The sequence below is a fragment of the Mastigoproctus giganteus genome, chromosome 10 (assembly GCF_048544385.1).
Source record: "Mastigoproctus giganteus isolate SK-2022 chromosome 10, ASM4854438v1, whole genome shotgun sequence".
Lineage (NCBI taxonomy): Eukaryota > Metazoa > Arthropoda > Arachnida > Uropygi > Thelyphonidae > Mastigoproctus > Mastigoproctus giganteus.
In genome coordinates this window covers 133,026,141-133,044,219 of record NC_143584.1, presented here as the reverse complement: position 1 = coordinate 133,044,219, position 18,079 = coordinate 133,026,141, and the positions used below count along the sequence as shown (strand labels likewise).

The following is an 18,079-nucleotide window of genomic DNA, read 5'->3' as shown; positions in this document are numbered from 1 at the left end:
TCTTAGCACATTTATTGAAAAACCAAGGTTTAGATAAAGGACGAGATTTTAAAGTGGAGTGTGGGATAAAGGATTCCATTCCTGCAAGAATAATTTCACTGACACGATCTGAGCAAACATTGACATCAGAAGTTTTGAAACAGTAATCTGGCCATGGAAAAGAAGAAAAGAAGTCTCGCAGGTCATCCCATTTTGCATTCTTGTAATGCCAAACAACACGAGGTTGGGAATAGCCATGAGATAAAGGTTCCATTGGAGAAGAGACAATCACCAATTTGTGATCTGAAGTGCCTAGAGGACCTCTCACTTCAACCATGTACTTAGAAGGGTTGTTTGTGAGAAAAAGATCGAGCGTATTGGCTGTATGATTAGGATTGTCCGGTATTCTTGTGGGTAAATGAACAATCTATGCTAGGTCATTAGTAATTGCAAAAGCCTCAGCATCTCGACCTGCTGGGTCGGTGTGACTAGAAAACGGAAGCCAGCTGGAGTTGTGAACATTAAAATCACCAAGGAAAATTACCTTACTGTTAGGAAAGTTGCACTGGAAAAAGTCCAGTTGCAAAGAGAGGAAGTCAAAGAGCTCCAAGTGATTAGTGGAGTTGGGAGAACGGTAGAGACAACAGATGAATTTGACGCAATGAGTTAGAGAGATTTTAAGACAGAGAAGATCAAAGAGAGGAGATTCCAAATTGCCAAGTCTCTGACAGGGAATATCAGAATGGACATATGCACAAGTACCACCTTTGAGGCGAAAGGAATCATACAGCGAATAATTTGGCATCTGAGATGAGCAGTAGTTGAATCAACCAATAACTGAGATTCTGTCAGAAAAAATACATGGGGTTTGGCAGACTGCAAGTGGAAATGGACATCGTTGAGATTAGAATTGAGACCACGTATATTTGTGAAAGGAATTAGGAAGTCCTTGGGAGGTTTAGATCTTTTCGCAGATAAGCTTGCTCTATTAGTTTGACGATTCATGGTGTATTGAATAGTAAGAAAAAGTGAGTGGGACATGCTGTATGAAGTAATGAAATTTTTGGATATGGTGCACATGTGGTAAGAATATACCCAGATCCCTGACATAACGTGGCCTCGACAATGCTCCCCGCATATACACTACTCGGACTACCTCCAGACACTATCTGGCAGAGTAGAGGTATCACAATTATACACTAGCTGATCCGGAAGCCTCCTAGAGAGTTACCAATAGGTTTGGTCCAGTGTACTAACTAGCGGCCGGCCTGCGAACACCGTTTTAGAGCTGTACCCTCGAAATGTAAGAAATAGTGGATCTCTCCACGACGTTCTTCATAACCTCAAAAGTCATCAATCATACTGCATGATGAAAGAGATAGGGAAGGGTTGACCGGAACTTAGCTCTAGAGACTAAACATGGGTTCCACCACTTCGGGCCCCCAATAAGCAAAGTGGTGGTATTTCACCGGTTGATGAGAGTCATCTACCACCTAGTACTGCCTGGTAATATAGAGGGGCGGCGTTCCTCCATGTGGTGTGGGCGCCACACCTCGACCCCTGCTTACGTTGGTTCACACCTGGGTGGTCACCCACCATGTACTTGTGCGTGCAGGTTATACCCAGGATTACTAACAGTTCCACCATCGTGAAGGTGCAAGCAGAGGATTTGGCTGTCACAGACCGTCCGGACTTCGCAGAAATTGGGTCCACTTGACTTGAGTGTCACCCAAATATCAGTTCCATCAGCCTTATAGACTCCCAGGTAGCAAGTACAGCTTGTCTGGCATATCTGAGAGAATGTCTGTGACAATCTCAAGGGTGGGTGGGCGGTTGGTTGGTGGAATAGACTTCCATCCCTTGTCGTGGAAGTTGATAGCCTAAATAAGTTTAGGGCTCAGCTGGACAGGTATTTCGAATGAACAGAGGGGTGAAGTGGAAGTGGTTATTTTTTATTTATTTATTTATTATTATTATTATTATTATTATTTTTTTGGCTGATGCTGCATAAGCTTGCTTTCTTGCATCAAATACCCTTACTAATGCTAATGCTAATTACAGTAGAGTTTGTAAACTGCTATAAGAATATATAAACTGCTATATGGAGTCTGTAATCTGCTATAAGAATTTTTTCATTCTTAAAGTAATTATTTGAAAGTCGAAGAAAGATTTATTACACAATCATACTGCCATAGAAAGCTGAATGAGGAAGATACATAATTAATCTTCCCAAATTCAAATCTAAGAAAGGAATCTGTGTGTAGAGCAGACAGGGTGTGCCATGAAGAATTTCTTCCTATACAATCGGAAAATATAAAAAAGAACCCCATCAATAATAGATTTCTCCAATAGGCATCAATGAAATGATAGAAGACAATTTTTCAAAAATAAGCCATAATAATAAAAATAATAAAAACAAATTCAATAAAGCTATAATGGCATCACATAATGATATGGTAAAAAACTAAATGTATTTATAAAAATTATAGGCTGAATATGGGCTTAACTGTGTTAACTCATACTGCCAGGAAGGTTCATGGGGTTTCGTCAGTGATACAGAAGCTTTGCCAGTTGGGATAGGGAGGTGATTGTCTCCTTGTATGGGGCCATGGTTGGGCTGCATCTTGGGTGCTGTACAGGTCTGGAGGCTTCACTTTGGGAAGGATGTGGATCTGCTGGAGCTGGTGTAGGGAGAAGACAATCAGATTTGTGGAGGGAACAAGAGATGCTCTTACCTGGAAAGGCCTCATTTCTGCAAATTGCAATGTCCTGAGACTAGGCACATGTGGGGGAGATTTGATTTAGGTGTCTAACCCCTTGAATGGATTGAGTAAGCTAAATGTTAATGGCATTCTTCTTCTTGCTGAAACTACACACATGAGGGTCAGATTCAAGTTGAGGCAGGGTGGTTGTAGGATAGATGTGCTGAAGTTTGCATTTGGCCAGTGAGTGGGTGATTGTTGCAGTTGGCTTCCATCTGTTGTTGGAAGTGGATGGTTTAATAAATTCAAGGAAGAACTAGACAAACTCTTGGAGTGTGGATGGGTGAAGTGTGTTTTTTTTTCCCTGAATGCTATATAAGCTTGCATCTTTTGCCGCTACTACTACTAACACTTTCACGTGAGAGTTCTGGATTTTGTGTGGGCTCATGGCAATAAGTTATTGGAACATACATGGGCTTGCAGTGGTGTTTCCGAAATATGAAGGGCTATGGGCAATGAGTTTTCAGTAGTGGTGGGCTCTCTGGAGCAAGTTTTCTTTGTGGAATTTAGAGCTTTTGTAAAATGAAATTAGAATAAAAAATATATATATATGCATTTGCATGTGTGCAAATACATATTTTGCATTTATATATGCATGTATTGTGGCTGTTTTAATCAATAGTGCATATTAATGAATATAACATAAATGTTACCAGGAACACTGTATATTTTATTAATTTGGAAATTTTTTTTCAGCCATTAAATTTGGAAACATAATTTTAATCATTGAAACATCATAATATTACAATGAGATTAGTGGAAAAAGGTCAGTAGTGTATTACTTTAATTCACATGCCTTCAGTGGCATTGGATGAAAGTACAGTTAAACCTGAGTTATAAGGCCTGTCTGCTGTATAGAACAGTAAAATCTAATAATTTGCTAAGAAAGATTATCCTTCTGCCTCAGCCCAAATTTAAAGGGAAAAGAAGAAAAAAAATCACATTCAGTTTGTCAGCTATCTGAGCATGGTCATCAACAGTCAAACCAATATCAAGAGGCCCAATCTGATTCACCACCCTCCTTCTTCAATTTACATAAGTAAAGGAGTCCGCTGTTTTCCTTTGCATCCTTTGCCACAGATTTCTCTTTGGCAAAGGATGCAAAGTAGTCTGCCTTCGCTTGCCTAATCTCCTTTGTGACTTGATTGCAGACTATCTTATATCTACCATAGGCTTCTGTGTTGCCTAATAATTTATATGTATCCCATGCATTTTTATTCTCTGCCACAAGTCTCATTATTTCATGTGATATCCATTTGTGTCTAAACCTTGAACAGTATTTTTTAGTTGGTAGGAAAAGCCTAGTTGCATTTCAAGATTCATTCCTTGAATGCTTCCCATTTAGAATTTGCTGTTGGTAATCATCTTTGGAGAATTGTAAAATATGCCTCTATATAGTTGTTCATCATCAGTTGGACCCACTGTATAGAATTTAAAATATCTCTGAAACCACTGTAGTCACCTATACAATAGCAAAAACCCTTCCTTTTACACCTGGTAGTACTTACATCTGTAAGTAAATCCCACATCAGTACACTGTGATCACTGCCATCTAGTGGATCCTTTATCTGTAAATTCTTAATGCATGAATAATCACTGCTGATAATCAGATCAAGAGTATTACACCCTCTGGTTGCCTCTTGAACATACTGCTGTAGAAAACAATCATCCAGTAAATCCACAAAAGTCTTGCACAAAAGTGACCAACCCACAAGTTCCAGACAATATCTAGGAAGTTAAAATCCCCCATTATAAGACATTCAGATTTATCGGCCCACTCTATTTCTCTGTATAGTTGTTCATTGTATACTCATCAGAGCCATTTGTCCTAAAACACATTCCTACCCTCATTTTTGCTTTCCCAGTGCTTATTTCACACTTGAGCAAAAAATGACTCAGCATTGCATTGTCCACCCGTGTCAACTGGATGTACTGTCTTAGATTTTGTGTTTCTTAACTAACAGTATAACCTCCTCCTCCCTTCCTATCCTGTCTATTTTTTCTGTGCATTTTGCTCCCCAAATTCAAATTCTGCATTCCTTGTATCTGTGAAACCACGTCTCTGATGAACAGGCACCTCTGTAGCCAGGTGGGAAGGAGCAGTGCGTAGCACACGCTTCTTGATTAGACCGGGGTTCGAGCCCGTCACCACCAAATATGGATGATGTGGAAAGGTCAGGGAATGACCACCACATATCCCGGAGCAATATGGCCTTAGTTGCTAATGCTCCTAAAAACCAAATAAACAAACAACAAATGTCTCTGATATCCCAACATTATCTGTCTTTGATGTCTTGACCAGCATTTCAAATTCATCAAATTTATTTACTGTACTCTTAGTATTGGTGTACATGCAAGGATACATGCACCTGTTCTTACTCTTAGTTACCCTAACACAGCCTATGTATTTCCTTATTTCATGATGACGCCCAACAGTTCCTGAAAACTCCAGAAACTTCCTTTCCAAGTTTCTGCTCATTGCAATAGCAACAGTTCAAGTATCATTTCCACCTCTGTCTGTGGCTACTGTTGATATATTATTTTGTGAATCCCTCATGTTAGCAGTGTTCCCCCCCCTAACATTGCCTCGATAGCATCAACAAATATACTTGCACTCTTTATATTTAAGTGTATACCATCCCTGTAGGAAGCAATCTCTCCTTGTTAACAAGAACAGCCTATGCTGAGAAAATTCTACCCCATGAGCCTTGCACAATCTCCCCAGGGCCGAATTGATTGATAAGGCTCTCATCATATATACTCCCTCCTATCATGTCTGGGCAGAATTACACACTTTCAAATTTAACCCTAATTCGCGACTTTTTTTTTTTTTTCAACATTGGCCTGTACTTTAGCATTTAGCATAGCAAGGGTTTGCTATGCACCAATTTTATCAGTGGTGAACAAACCATGCTCTATGTTTGGGGGGGGGGGGAATAACTGTATCAGTAAACATTTATCATATCTGTAAATGAATATGCATTAAATCTGTAAATATATTTTTTTTGTCAGTGCGAAGATATGGTGGAATTTTGCAATCCAAGCTAATTTAGATACTCTTCGCATGCAAAGAAGCACCTGGCAGTTTGCACTGCAGAGAGCAAGAGACATTGTAACTTATGTGAGATGTTACCATACTTTTCTCTCCAAACCTGAAAGTCTTACGTCATCAGCAAAGGTATGTTGCATGTCATAATTCCTTATAATATGACCTTTTATACCTTTTATAATCTGTAACTATAAATAAAGACATATACCCATTAATTTTTAATATTTTAAGCTCTATTGTGACTTTCTAATCCCTTTCAATTATTACTAATTGAAAGGGATTAGGAAATTATTGAAAAGATTTAGGTTATGGCATGGATCAAGATTATGCTTTCACCTTTCCTAAGTGTACTTGTGCGTAACTGAATACCACATTCACAGAAAGAAGTGAAAAAGCACTCAAATCTCCAGTAGATGCAGACCACGGGAGATGAAGTTGTTTAGCTATGTGGCAATCAAAGAAGATTCATAAATTAAATCAAAAAATATGAAACATTGTTTTTTTTGAATTTCTTAATGTTAATTTATTTCCAGCATAAGCCCACATCTAGCTCAATGCACCTGTCCTATCTCCTCATCTATTTTAAGGTTGTTTTTAGTTCAGCATGGAAACTTCAATATGTCTTCCGATTTTCTGATGATGGCCAGTCTGTGGCTCAATTGGCTGTAGGCATTCGATTATCTAGAAATGAATTCACTGTACTGTCCCGATTCATGTTTCTACGTTGTTCATAATGGCCCTGCAGTATATCCTGGCAAATTATTGATATTACACATAAATTTGTGAACCATGCCCCAGAAATCAGAGTTATCAATGGTAGAGAATAGGTGGTGCCGTGATCATATTTTATGGATGATGATAGCATTGGCATATGCTTTTTTAAGATTTATTTAACGTCCTATACCTCATCACAAGGCCAGGTTCTCTTTTTCTGTAAGTTTCTTCTTGCTGTGTGTACATTTTGTCTAGTGATAGAGAACTCCAGTATTCACCAGGGGCTACTTTCAGTCAATGATTTTCCTTCTGGTAGAATTTTCAGTTGCTATCAGAAGAGCTGATTGAATTATTGTGCTATGACAATGGCTGATTAGGTGTGAAAAGGCAGTAGTTTTTCTTGGGGGAAAAATCTTATTTATGTACTTAGAGAATTTATTCACGATATTTTTAGTTTCAAAAATGTGTGTGTGCCCATTTGAGTAGTGATAGGAATTCTGTAATTTGATGTGATGAGCTGAGAAGAGAAAAGGTAATTGTGTGATGATTGCTAGTGGACTGGTCAGAATTGACAAAATGTTATCTGATTTGGAGAAAGATTATCCGACTATTTGGAAATTATATTTTGTGGTAACTGTCACTTAAGAACCATATAATTTTGACTGATTATCAGTTTGAGTTAACTGTTTTATTGCTTTAAAGCAAAAATATAGGTTAATAACTTTAATACACTTTTCTTGAGGACCCTGAACTCTGTGTGTATTCTTATTGTCAGATAATATCTGAACATTTTATCATCATAAGACCTGCAGAAAAAAAAGGGGTTAATAATGAAAAAAGTTCATGATGAAATGGAACATCTACTCCATCAGTATGCTCATGGTAAAAAAAATCATTTCACCATGAGAATAAATAACTATTCTCAGGTGAAATGCAGACTATAGGCATCTCATGGAACAGTTGTGCAAAACATTCTGACAAAGGAATTTGGTTTTTTAATAGTTTCGGCAAAATACATCCTACGGCTTCTGACACTTGATCCCAAAAAAAGCAGTTGGTGCAAGTTTTCCTCTGAATTAAATTGGCACATTAAGAAGAAAACTTACAATTCTTTTGGAAAGATTTGTAACCCCACATACGACATGAATCCATTGCTACTGCAGCAATTGATACAGATCACTGTCTTGGTTAGATCCAGGAGACCAGTAGTCATTATAAATGGATGCATAGAGAAATTAACTGACTTGTATAATTCCTCAGTGAGTCCTGATCAATAAGCACTAGGGGATCTCCCATTCAAAAATGCCCCAGATGTCTAAGTTTGCAGAAAATACAAAGGCTGCAGGGTGGTTAATGACAACAAGATCTTATAAAATTAGGTATATGAGCTGAGAAATGGCAGTTAAAGTTTAACATTGACAAATGCAAGGTGCTGCACGTTGGTAGCAGTAATCCTAACATACGCATTAACGTAACAAATAACGTACCAGCTATGTAGTACTACACTCATGGTAGTGGAAAATGAAAGAGACTTGGGGGCAATTGTGCAGTCAGATATGAAGTTCTCTAAACAATGCAGTCAGGCTGCCAGGGCAGCTCATGGGGTGTAGTCAATGATATACAGAAACCTCACTAATAGGGATTAGGGAGGTGATTATCACATTGTACAAGGCCACATGTTGAGTGCTGCATACAGGTATGGAGATCTCATTTTAGGAAGGATGTAGATCTGCCGAAATGGGTGCAATGAAGGGCAATGAAATTGAACGGAATGAAAGGGGACTCTTACCAAGAAAGGCATATAGTTCTGTAAATGCAGATCTGGAGACTAGCCACCTGTGAGGTGATCTGATTGAGGTGTTTAAGGCTTTAAATGGATTGAGCAAGCTCAGTGCTGATGGGATTTTTCTTCCTATTATGACTACATACGATGGGGGCATTAGGATGGTTGTGTAATAGATGTGCTGAGGTTTTCCTTCAGCCAGATGGTGGTTGATTGTTTGAACAGACTTCCTTCTGTTGTGAAAGTGGGTAATTTGAATAATTTCAAGAAAGAACTAGATAAATTATTGGAGGGGATGGACAGGAGTTTTTTTTTTTTTTTTTTTTTTTTGGCTGATGCTTTTTAATCTTGCTCTCTTTCATCATATCCCACTACTACTACTACATTTTCCACACTGCTTGAGCTTCAATTGCTCATGGGAACACCTCAGTAGGTTAGAATAATACTTGGCACTGATCAGTGGCACCTCATTCCAGAAAATCAACCATGTTCATCTTTTGCATCTCAGAAGGCGGATGCTATGACTTACCCAACCAACTTCTGCACTCAATTTTTTAGGAGGGGAAGAAGAGGGATTGTTTAAATTGTTCTTTAGTTTTAAGGTCCAAGTGGTGCAACCCAAAACTGAGCTTAGGTTCAGAATGCTGCACAATATCATGACAACACTTATCTCTTTCCCATTTCTGATCTGCATTCAATATTTCCTTGCATGTTTCAAATAGATAATTCTTACAGCAACAAACGAAATTTTAGGCTTTAGTCTCCGAGACGAATGGTTCCTGTGTAGTAGGAAGGAATGAATTGGTCAAACGTATGGCTAATAATAACAACAACTCTACACAATTTGTCTTGAATTTGAATAACAAGGAACTGACAGTGGAATTCTGTCCTTAGGAATGAATTTTGCAGTGATTCTGAGAAAACCCCAGTTACTCAATTTGTTTTGGGGTGGAAAGTGTTCTTGCTCACTGTGGTTTTGAATAGGGGAGATTATGCAAAAGATTTTGACTTTACTACAGGAGATTATGAGAGCATCCTTGGACTCAGGGGAGGTTTCCACGGACTGGATTTGTGCAAATGTATCCCCAATTCACAAAGGTACCCCAGAGAAACGTACTAACTGTGTGGTACTACACTTAAGGTGGTAGAAAATGAAAAAGACCTGGGAGTAATTGTGCAGTCAGATATGAAGTTTTCTGAGCAATGCAGACAGGCTGCCAGGGCAGGTCATGGGGTTTTGTCAATGATATATAGGAATTTTGCTAGCAGGGAAAAGGAGGTGATTGTCCCTCTGTATAAGGCAATGGTCAGGCCAAGCCTTGAGTACTGCAAACGAAGGGCAACAAGATTGGTGAGAGGAATGAAGGGATCCTCTTACCACGAGAGGCTTAAGTTCTGCAAATTGCAGTGGCTGGCGACTAGGCACCTGCGCGGTGATCTGAGGTGTATAAGGCCTTGAATGGGTTGAGCACGCTGAATTCTGATGGGATCGTTCCACTTGTTCAGATTAAGAACCTAAGGGGGCATAAATTCAAATTAAGAAAGGACAGATGTAGAATAGATGTGTGGAAATTTGCCTTTAGCCACCGGGTGGTTAATTGCTGGAACAAACTTCCATCTGTCGTTGTGGAAGTTGATAAGTTAAATAAATTTAAGGAGGAACTGGACAGGCATTTGGAGGGAATGGTGTGATTTTTTTTTTTTTTTTTTTTTTTTTGGCTGATGCTGCATAAGCTCATACACTTGCTTTCTTGCATCACATGCTACTACTACTACTACTACATGGGTTTATGAGCCTGTTGGTGGAATATTTACACGTTTGGAGTCTCAAATGAACAAACTAGTGTATTCATGGTTTCTAGAAAAGAAGATTAGTAAATCTGTGCAGTGATGGCCTCATGCATTAGGTTTCGAACTTCCCAGTTTTTATGGTTTATCTCAGGTTCATAAACCAGGCATTCCTCAACAGCCCATTTTTTCATGTTGTGCACTTGACGTATGAACTCCCCAAGTACTTACTTGATTTGCATAACCCTCTTATTGGTACCACAGACTATACTGTTAAAAGTAGTACTCATATTTTTGGAGGTTAGGTAGTTTAATATTATGGAGAGTGAGGTCATATGAGGTTTCCTTTGATGTGGTCTCCCTTTTCACATCTATTCCAATTCAGCCCAACATTACGCTTATTAGGCAGTTGTTGGACAGGGATTCCACATTGAGCAGCAGGACTTCTCTCCATTGATGATATGTGTCAGCCCTTGAATATTTGTTTGTCCAGCTGTGCTATCGAGTATAGCTGTTCTTTTTATTAACAAATTCAGGGTACTGCTATATGCACACTAACTAGTGTGCCCGTAGCAAATATTATTATGGAGGCTTTTGAAGACTACATATTTGCAGGTTTGCAATACCATCAGACTCTGCCATAGGTATGTTGATGATGTCTTTGCAGTTGTTTCCCAGGGTTCAGAGTCACTGCTCCTCCAGTATCTTAATTCTTTATCTCTGTATATTGATTTTGCTGTGGAGATGGAGGTGGACAATCTTCTGCATTTTTGAATGTTTTAGTTCAATGCATATCATTTAGTGACTTCGGTTTATGGAAAACCCATGTTCTGAATTATAATTTATAAATTGCCGGGGCCAATTTATAAATTATAATTCTACACATGCCTTGGAGCATCTACACAGCATGGCTAGAGTGGCACACGCTCACATTGTGTTTCTTTTATTGATTGGGAGACTGAGTATGCTAGAGTCAGATCGGAATTATCTAATTGTGGTTATTCCCTTCATGTTATGGATAGATTCCAATTGCAAGATAATAGCCCTCATAGAGTGGGTTGATTCACCGATTGCTATGCATATATTCCCCATTATCTGGGTGTATCTGCATGTCTTGCCAGTGTGCTGCAATGTTACTGTATTGATTGCATACAGCTGTCTAGCAGGAAGTTACAACCAGTGTTACCCAGTATGAAATTGGTTGTACCCATGCTACATCGTGCAAGAGTGATTTATAGTATTACTTGTTTAGACTGTGGGGGGCTGTTATATTGGGGAATCTAAGTGTAGATTAGGTGATATGATTTCTGAGCATGAGCGCTATACTACAAGCTGATTTTGGTGCCTCAGCTGTTGCTGAGCACTACTGGACTGAGCAGCACTTCTCTATGAGCCCCACTTCCCTGTCTAACATTGAGATTCTGGATTATGCACTCGATATACGGCATCTCCCATTGTTAGAGGCCTTCCATATAGCAATGGTGGGTCCCACATTAATCATAATGCTAGGACCTCCATTCACCCTATTATGGAAGCCACTGTTTTGCACCACAAAGGGAGACGGCAAGTTAACAATAGAGCTACTAGACATTACAACAATAATACAGTCTGATGATTAACGTCTTCTATTTCGCTTACTCCCCCCACTCTTTTTTCCTTTCCTTCTTTTTTCTGCTATACTTGATGCATAGGTATGGATTGTTTGCACATGTGTGGGATTTTCCTTTGTGGTATATATTTTGTTCACTGTTGTTGATCAGAATTACTGATTAGAATCAAAAGAGCAATGAAACCCAATATGTCCTATTATTATAGTCTTAAATTGTAAGAGGAAACCTTTTTAGTAGGACTGTAATTCTCTCGACACTCAATCGTGTATGAATGTATTATTATATGAACCCACCCCACGTACTTAGTCTTAAATAAATCAAATTAAAAATAGCTAATTAAAATCCTCATGCATTCAATTCTCATATCACACCAAGCACATTGAGAGGAGCCCTGGACAGTCAGTGGCCACCAAACCCCCAAAAAAAACCACCCAATATCGCATGCTACCATGAGAATTGAAAAGAAAAACAATTGTCACAAAAACTCTTAAAACCACAAAACAAATATTCATCAATACACAAACAATTTGAACTTTAAAACCGTTTACAACTTCTTCTTTTAAGTGACCAACTTATTTGGATTTTCCATGTTCACAAGGAGTACAAAACCATACGCAAATGATATTCACCCTGTTATATATAAAAAATTATCGAAATCTGACACGAGATTATTTATATAGACCAATGTATGAATTACTTTACATACATGTGTGTTAAAGTCCACAAGTCCGTAATATTATGAGGTCTGCGTATATTAATAGAGTCAGAATTTAATCTCATTTCTAATGTTTCAGCAATTAATAATTTAAAATATTCCTGCTGCGTATTAAGGACTTTCGATTCACTAAAAAGGAACACGTGCCCATCATTGATCACATGAAACGCAAGCTCCGAGGCACTTGTCCTATCTGCCCTAACCAATGCCGCATGCTGCTGTATCCTTATCGAAAGAATTTTAGGTCGAACCAGTATAAGCGGAATTGCACCCACCACAAGGAATATTGTAAACAATGTTACGAGCTTCCATGGTAGAGTCTACACCAGTCACTCTGTTTCAAGATGGCATGGAGTTTACTCATGGGTTGTGCAACAATCTTAAATTCGGTGTTTTTAAAAATGTTAATGAATTGTCTATACCAATGCTGTATATACGGAATTTTAATAAAATGTTTATGATCCACTCTGTTATTTGTTGTACCTATCCCAAATTTATATTTTGCCTGTTGACTAATTTGCATAATGGTACCTAATGAATAACCTCTATTTAAAAATCTTTTTTTAAGTTCCATAAGCTCATCCGAGCGTGGAGCTGTATTTATATGCATTGTGAAACTGATTAAAAATAATGCTCTGTTTATATGTGAAAAGATGATAGCTCAAACAATGCAAAAATTTTCCGGTATTCGTTGGCTTCCTATAAATTTAACGGCATGTATGTAAAGTAAGCCCGTGACTGCTGAATACGGTGCTGTTTCTTGTATTCTGTCTATCTTGTTAACTCCTCTGACTGTTTGGTCGTCCCGGAGTATAAATAGAAAATTTATTTATTTAGTTCATACATTGGTCTATATAAATAATCTCGTCAAGTTCTGATAATTTATATATAGCAGTGGTGATATCATTTGCATATGGTTTTGTACTTCTTGTGAACCAACTTATTCGAAAAATCCGAATAAGTTGGTCACTTAAAAGAAGAAGTTGTAAACGGTTTTAAAGTTTAAATTGTTTGTGTATTGATGAATATTTATTTTGTGGTTTTAAGATTTTTTGTGACAATTTTTTTTCAATTCTCATGGTAGCATGCAATATTGGTTGTTTTTTTTGGGGGTTGGTGGCCACCGACTGTCCGTGGCTCCTCTTGATGTGCTTGGTGTGATATGAGAGTTGAATGCATGAGGATTTTAATTAGTAGCTATTTTTAATTTGATTTATTTAAGACTAAGTACGTGGGGTGGGTTCATATATACATTCACCCGCTATTGAGTGTTGAGAGAATTACAGTGCTACTAAAAAGGTATGAGGTTTCCTCTTATAATTTAAGATTATAATAATAGGACATATTTGGCTTCATTGCTCTTTGATTCTAATCAGTAATCTATATATTGAATAACTTGACTTATCGTTTGTTTCTCTCTCTCACATGAGACACTTCCTTCACATTTTAGTATCACCTTTTAATTCTTTGGTGTTTTTAGGTTCATTTTCATATCGCCAATATGAGAGATTATTTATATAACATAATCCATGCATACATTGATACGACTTTGCAATATGAAGCATAGAAATTTCATATAAAATTTTTAAATATTGCATTAGTGAAAATTTACTCCCAAAATTTGCAAGGATGTCATTAAGACAAAGGTTATCGGGTATTAAGAAGTTAGCACTTACGGTTTCGCTAAAAATTGTTTGGTTGACCTTGGATTTTAGAGTTTGCAAAAAGAAGAGTTACTTTTGCAAATTACACATTTATGCAATAAGATAAAGAGATTTTTACATATTAATAATTGGACTTATCTAAAATCAATTATTGAAATAAGCAAACAGATGCAAGCATATGAAATAAACATGAGACACTAATAAACTACAATGCTTACTTTTTATGAGAAATAATGGCATTTCAGTAGGAATATCATGAAGGGGAAGAGAAGACAAGGCGAAGCAGTGTATAATTTTGGATAGGTGCACACAGTATAACATGACGGAATTGTGTGTGTAACACATACTGCAGATAATATTACCAACCAGACATGGTCAATTTGTCCTCTTATGAATTGTCTATTCCACAAATTAATCTTTTAAGTAAGGGTCTCAATTATAATTTACCTCCCATACATCTTCCTAAAAAGAAAACAGTGATTGAATTCGAATTTGGGTTAAAGAACACAAAAAATAGGGAAGGATTTATACAACAGATAACTGGAATTGTTAATCAGGATAGGGACCCTTATATACCTAGGTTATTAAAAGAAGAGAGCATTGGTCTCCAGAATTTACAAATATTATTATACAGAAAGCTGACAAGGGGGATACAGTTATGGTCTTAAATAAAATTGATTTTATAGACAAACTTAGTAATATTAAGTAATATGATTTTATAACAAACTTAGTAATCTGATAGTTCTACCTACCAGGTTGTAGAGAAAGCAGTTTTTGACAACCTAATTAAACAATTTAATAGCAAGTTAACTGAGTACAGAAAAAAAGACTATTTTGATAGCCATTTTAAAAACTGAAAGCTAGGTACTAATGCGGTACCAACTCTTTTCGGACAAGTTAAACTACATAAAATAGGATATCAATTTAGACCCATTGTCTCTTACAGAAACACAGCCTTTGCTTCGCTCGCAACGTATCTGTACAGCATTATTAAACCTTTGCGTTCAACATTAAAGTTCAGTTTAAAGAATTCGGATATGGCATTTAACCAATTAAAAGCAAAAACGCTAAATGGAGAGGATGAATTATTCTCTTTAGATGTTGTTTCCCTGTACACTAATGTACATGTAGAATATGCTCGATGCAGTATGGGACCTTATCATTGATCAGGCAATTAGTTTAAATATGTCAAATTTACCTGGGAATGAAATATTCTATTTGATTAAATTTCTTGTTCAAAACAATTATATATATATTTCCAAGGTAAAATATACAAGCAAATATTCGGGTTACCGATGGGGGCTAAGCTTGAGTGGATTGGTTGCTGAAATTTATCTGAATAAGATCTTCAAAGGAAATTAGTCCTTAATATATTTAACGCTGCGTCTTCCAAATATAACTTTTTATGCTAGGTATCTGGATGATATCTTAATAATTACTAATAGACACATAGTATAGAATGTTGGTGACTCCATTGTCAGGGAAATGGGGAACATGCTATGTAAAAATGACAGGTGGAATAGGACCAGGGTATGTCTGCCAGGGGCAAAGGTTGATGATGTTATAGAGCAGATATCATCTTTTAAGGACACAAAGGGTGACATTGTTGTACACGTTGGCACTAATGATATTAAGAGTAGGAGACCGGCAGAATTATTTAACAAATACAGGTCACTGTTTAAAAAAAGCCGTGAATTAGGGTTGAATTTGAAAGTGTCTGCAATTCTGCCCATACACAATAGGAGGGAGTATATGATGAGAGCCTTGTCGATCAATTCGGCCCTGAAAAGACTGTGCAAGGCTCAAGGGGTAGAATTTTTTTTTCAGCGTGGTCTGTACTTGTTAACAGGAGAGACTGCTTCTACAGGGATGGGATACAGAAAGGTTGCAAGAATATTTGCTGATGCTATCGAGGCAGTGTTAGGTGGGTCGGAAAACTGCTAGCTTGGGGTGATACAAGGACTAATAGATTAACAGTAGCCCCTGGCAGGGATGAAAGTGATTCTCGCACTGCTTCTATTGCAACGAGTAGTAGCCTGGAAAACAAATTGCAGGGTATTTCAGAGACAGCTGGGAGTCATTGCGGTACAAGTAAACACATGAGTTGTGTTAGGGTAGCTAAGAATAGGAACAGGTGCATGTATACTTGCATGTACACCAATGCTAGGAGTTTGGTAAATAAATTTGATGAATTTGAGGTATTGCTCAAAACATCAAAGGCAGATATTGTTGGGATATTGGAGACGTGGTTTCACAGATATAAGGAATGCAGAACTGGAATTTGGGCAGTACAATGTGTACAGGAAGGATAGACATGATAGGAAGGGAGGAGGGGTTATGCTATTAGTTAAGAAACACACAAAATCCAAGGAAGTGAAGCCAGTCGACATCGCTGGATAGTGCAGTGCAGTGTCGAGTCAGATTGGTGTGACATAAGCATTGGGAGATCAAAATTGAGAGTATGAGTGTGTTATAGGCCTAATGACTCTGATGAGTATAATAAGGAACTGCACAGGGAAATAGTGGGCCAGTAAATCAGTGTGTCTTATAATGGGGGATTTTAATTTCCCAGATATTGACTGGAATTTGTGGGTTGGTCACTCACACACTAGCAAGGCTTTTGTGGATTTATTGGATGATTGTTTTCTACGTCAGCATATTTGGGAGGCAACTAAAGGGAGTAATACTCTTGATCTGATTATCAGTAGTGATTCTTCATGCATTAAGAATCTGCAGATAAAGGAACCACTAGGTGGCAGTGATCACAGTGTGCTGAAGTGGGATTTACTCAAAGAGGCAACTACCATTAGGGGTAAAGGGAAGAGTTTTTGTTTTTGTAAAAGTGACTACGATGGTCTGAGACAGTATTTAAATTCTATACGGTGAGACCAACTGATGATGTTACCAACAGCAAATTCAAAATGGAAAGCATTCAAAGAAATTATCTTGGAAGCTACTAGGCTTTACATACCAACTAAGAAATATTGTTCAAGGTTTAGGCCTAAATGGATGTCAGATGAACTAATGATATATGTGGCTGAGAAGAAAAATGCATGGGATACATATAAATTAATGGGTGACATGAAAGCCTAAGATGGATATTAGCTGGTCTGTAACCAAGTCACAAAGGAGATTAGGCAAGCAAAGGCAGATTATGAGAAATCCTTGACAAAGGATACAAAGAAAAACAAGAAAGAGTTCTTTACCTGTGTAAACTCTAGAAGGAAAGGAATGAATCAGACTGGTCCACTGGATATTGATGGTTCAACTGTTGATGATCCTGCTCAGGTGGCTAACAAACTAAATGACTATTTTGCATCTACATTCACCCATGAGGAGTTATTCAGGGAGGGGAATGCCAGAGGTGAGTTAAACTCTGGCAGTGAGCTGGAGTGTAATAACTGAGAGGAAAATGGAGGAGAAATTGTTGAAGATAAACACAAGAAAGGCACCCGGGGTGGATGGGATCTATCCAGTTATATTAAAGGAGGCAGCAAAGGATGTAAGCAAACCCTTAGCCATAATTATGAGAGCTTCTTTGGACTGAGGGGAGGTATCTATTGACTGGAGATGTGAAAGTGTGACCCCAATTCACAAAGGAGGATCAAGGGGCAACACAAGTAATTATAAACCTGTTAGTTTAACTTCTGTTCCAGGAAAATTAATGGAGGCGCTGGTTAAAGAAGTACTTCAGGATCATCTAGACAAGACTTCAGTTATAGCTTGAACACAGCATGGTTTTGTTAAGGGAAAGTCTTGCCTGACCAATTTGATTGGATACTATGATGTGGTGACAAAGGAACTGGGTGCAGATAATAACTTTGATATCATATATTCGAATCTTAGAAAGGCTTTTGACTGTTGCACATGGAAGACTGCTGCACAAATTGGAGCAGTGTGGCATTGGAGGCAAATTGTCGCTATTGATAAAGGGTATGGTTGAGTGGGAGAAGACAGAGTGGTAATCAATGGACACTGCTCATCGTGGACTAATGTTATTAGTGGAGTCCTTCAA

At 37.8% G+C, this 18,079-nt stretch overlaps 1 protein-coding gene across 6 annotated transcripts in view; it reads left to right on the top strand.

The window, feature by feature from the left end:
* Positions 1 to 18,079, top strand: part of LOC150079291 (intermembrane lipid transfer protein VPS13D-like) — a 1,618,665-nt gene that overhangs the window by 178,782 nt on the left and 1,421,804 nt on the right. For all 6 annotated transcript variants that reach the window (XM_090383928.1, XM_090383929.1, XM_090383926.1 and 3 more), the window contains one exon: positions 5,754 to 5,919. In XM_090383928.1, coding sequence (XP_090240054.1) covers positions 5,754 to 5,919 — 166 coding nt within the window. The remainder of the gene's footprint in view (positions 1 to 5,753; positions 5,920 to 18,079) is intronic.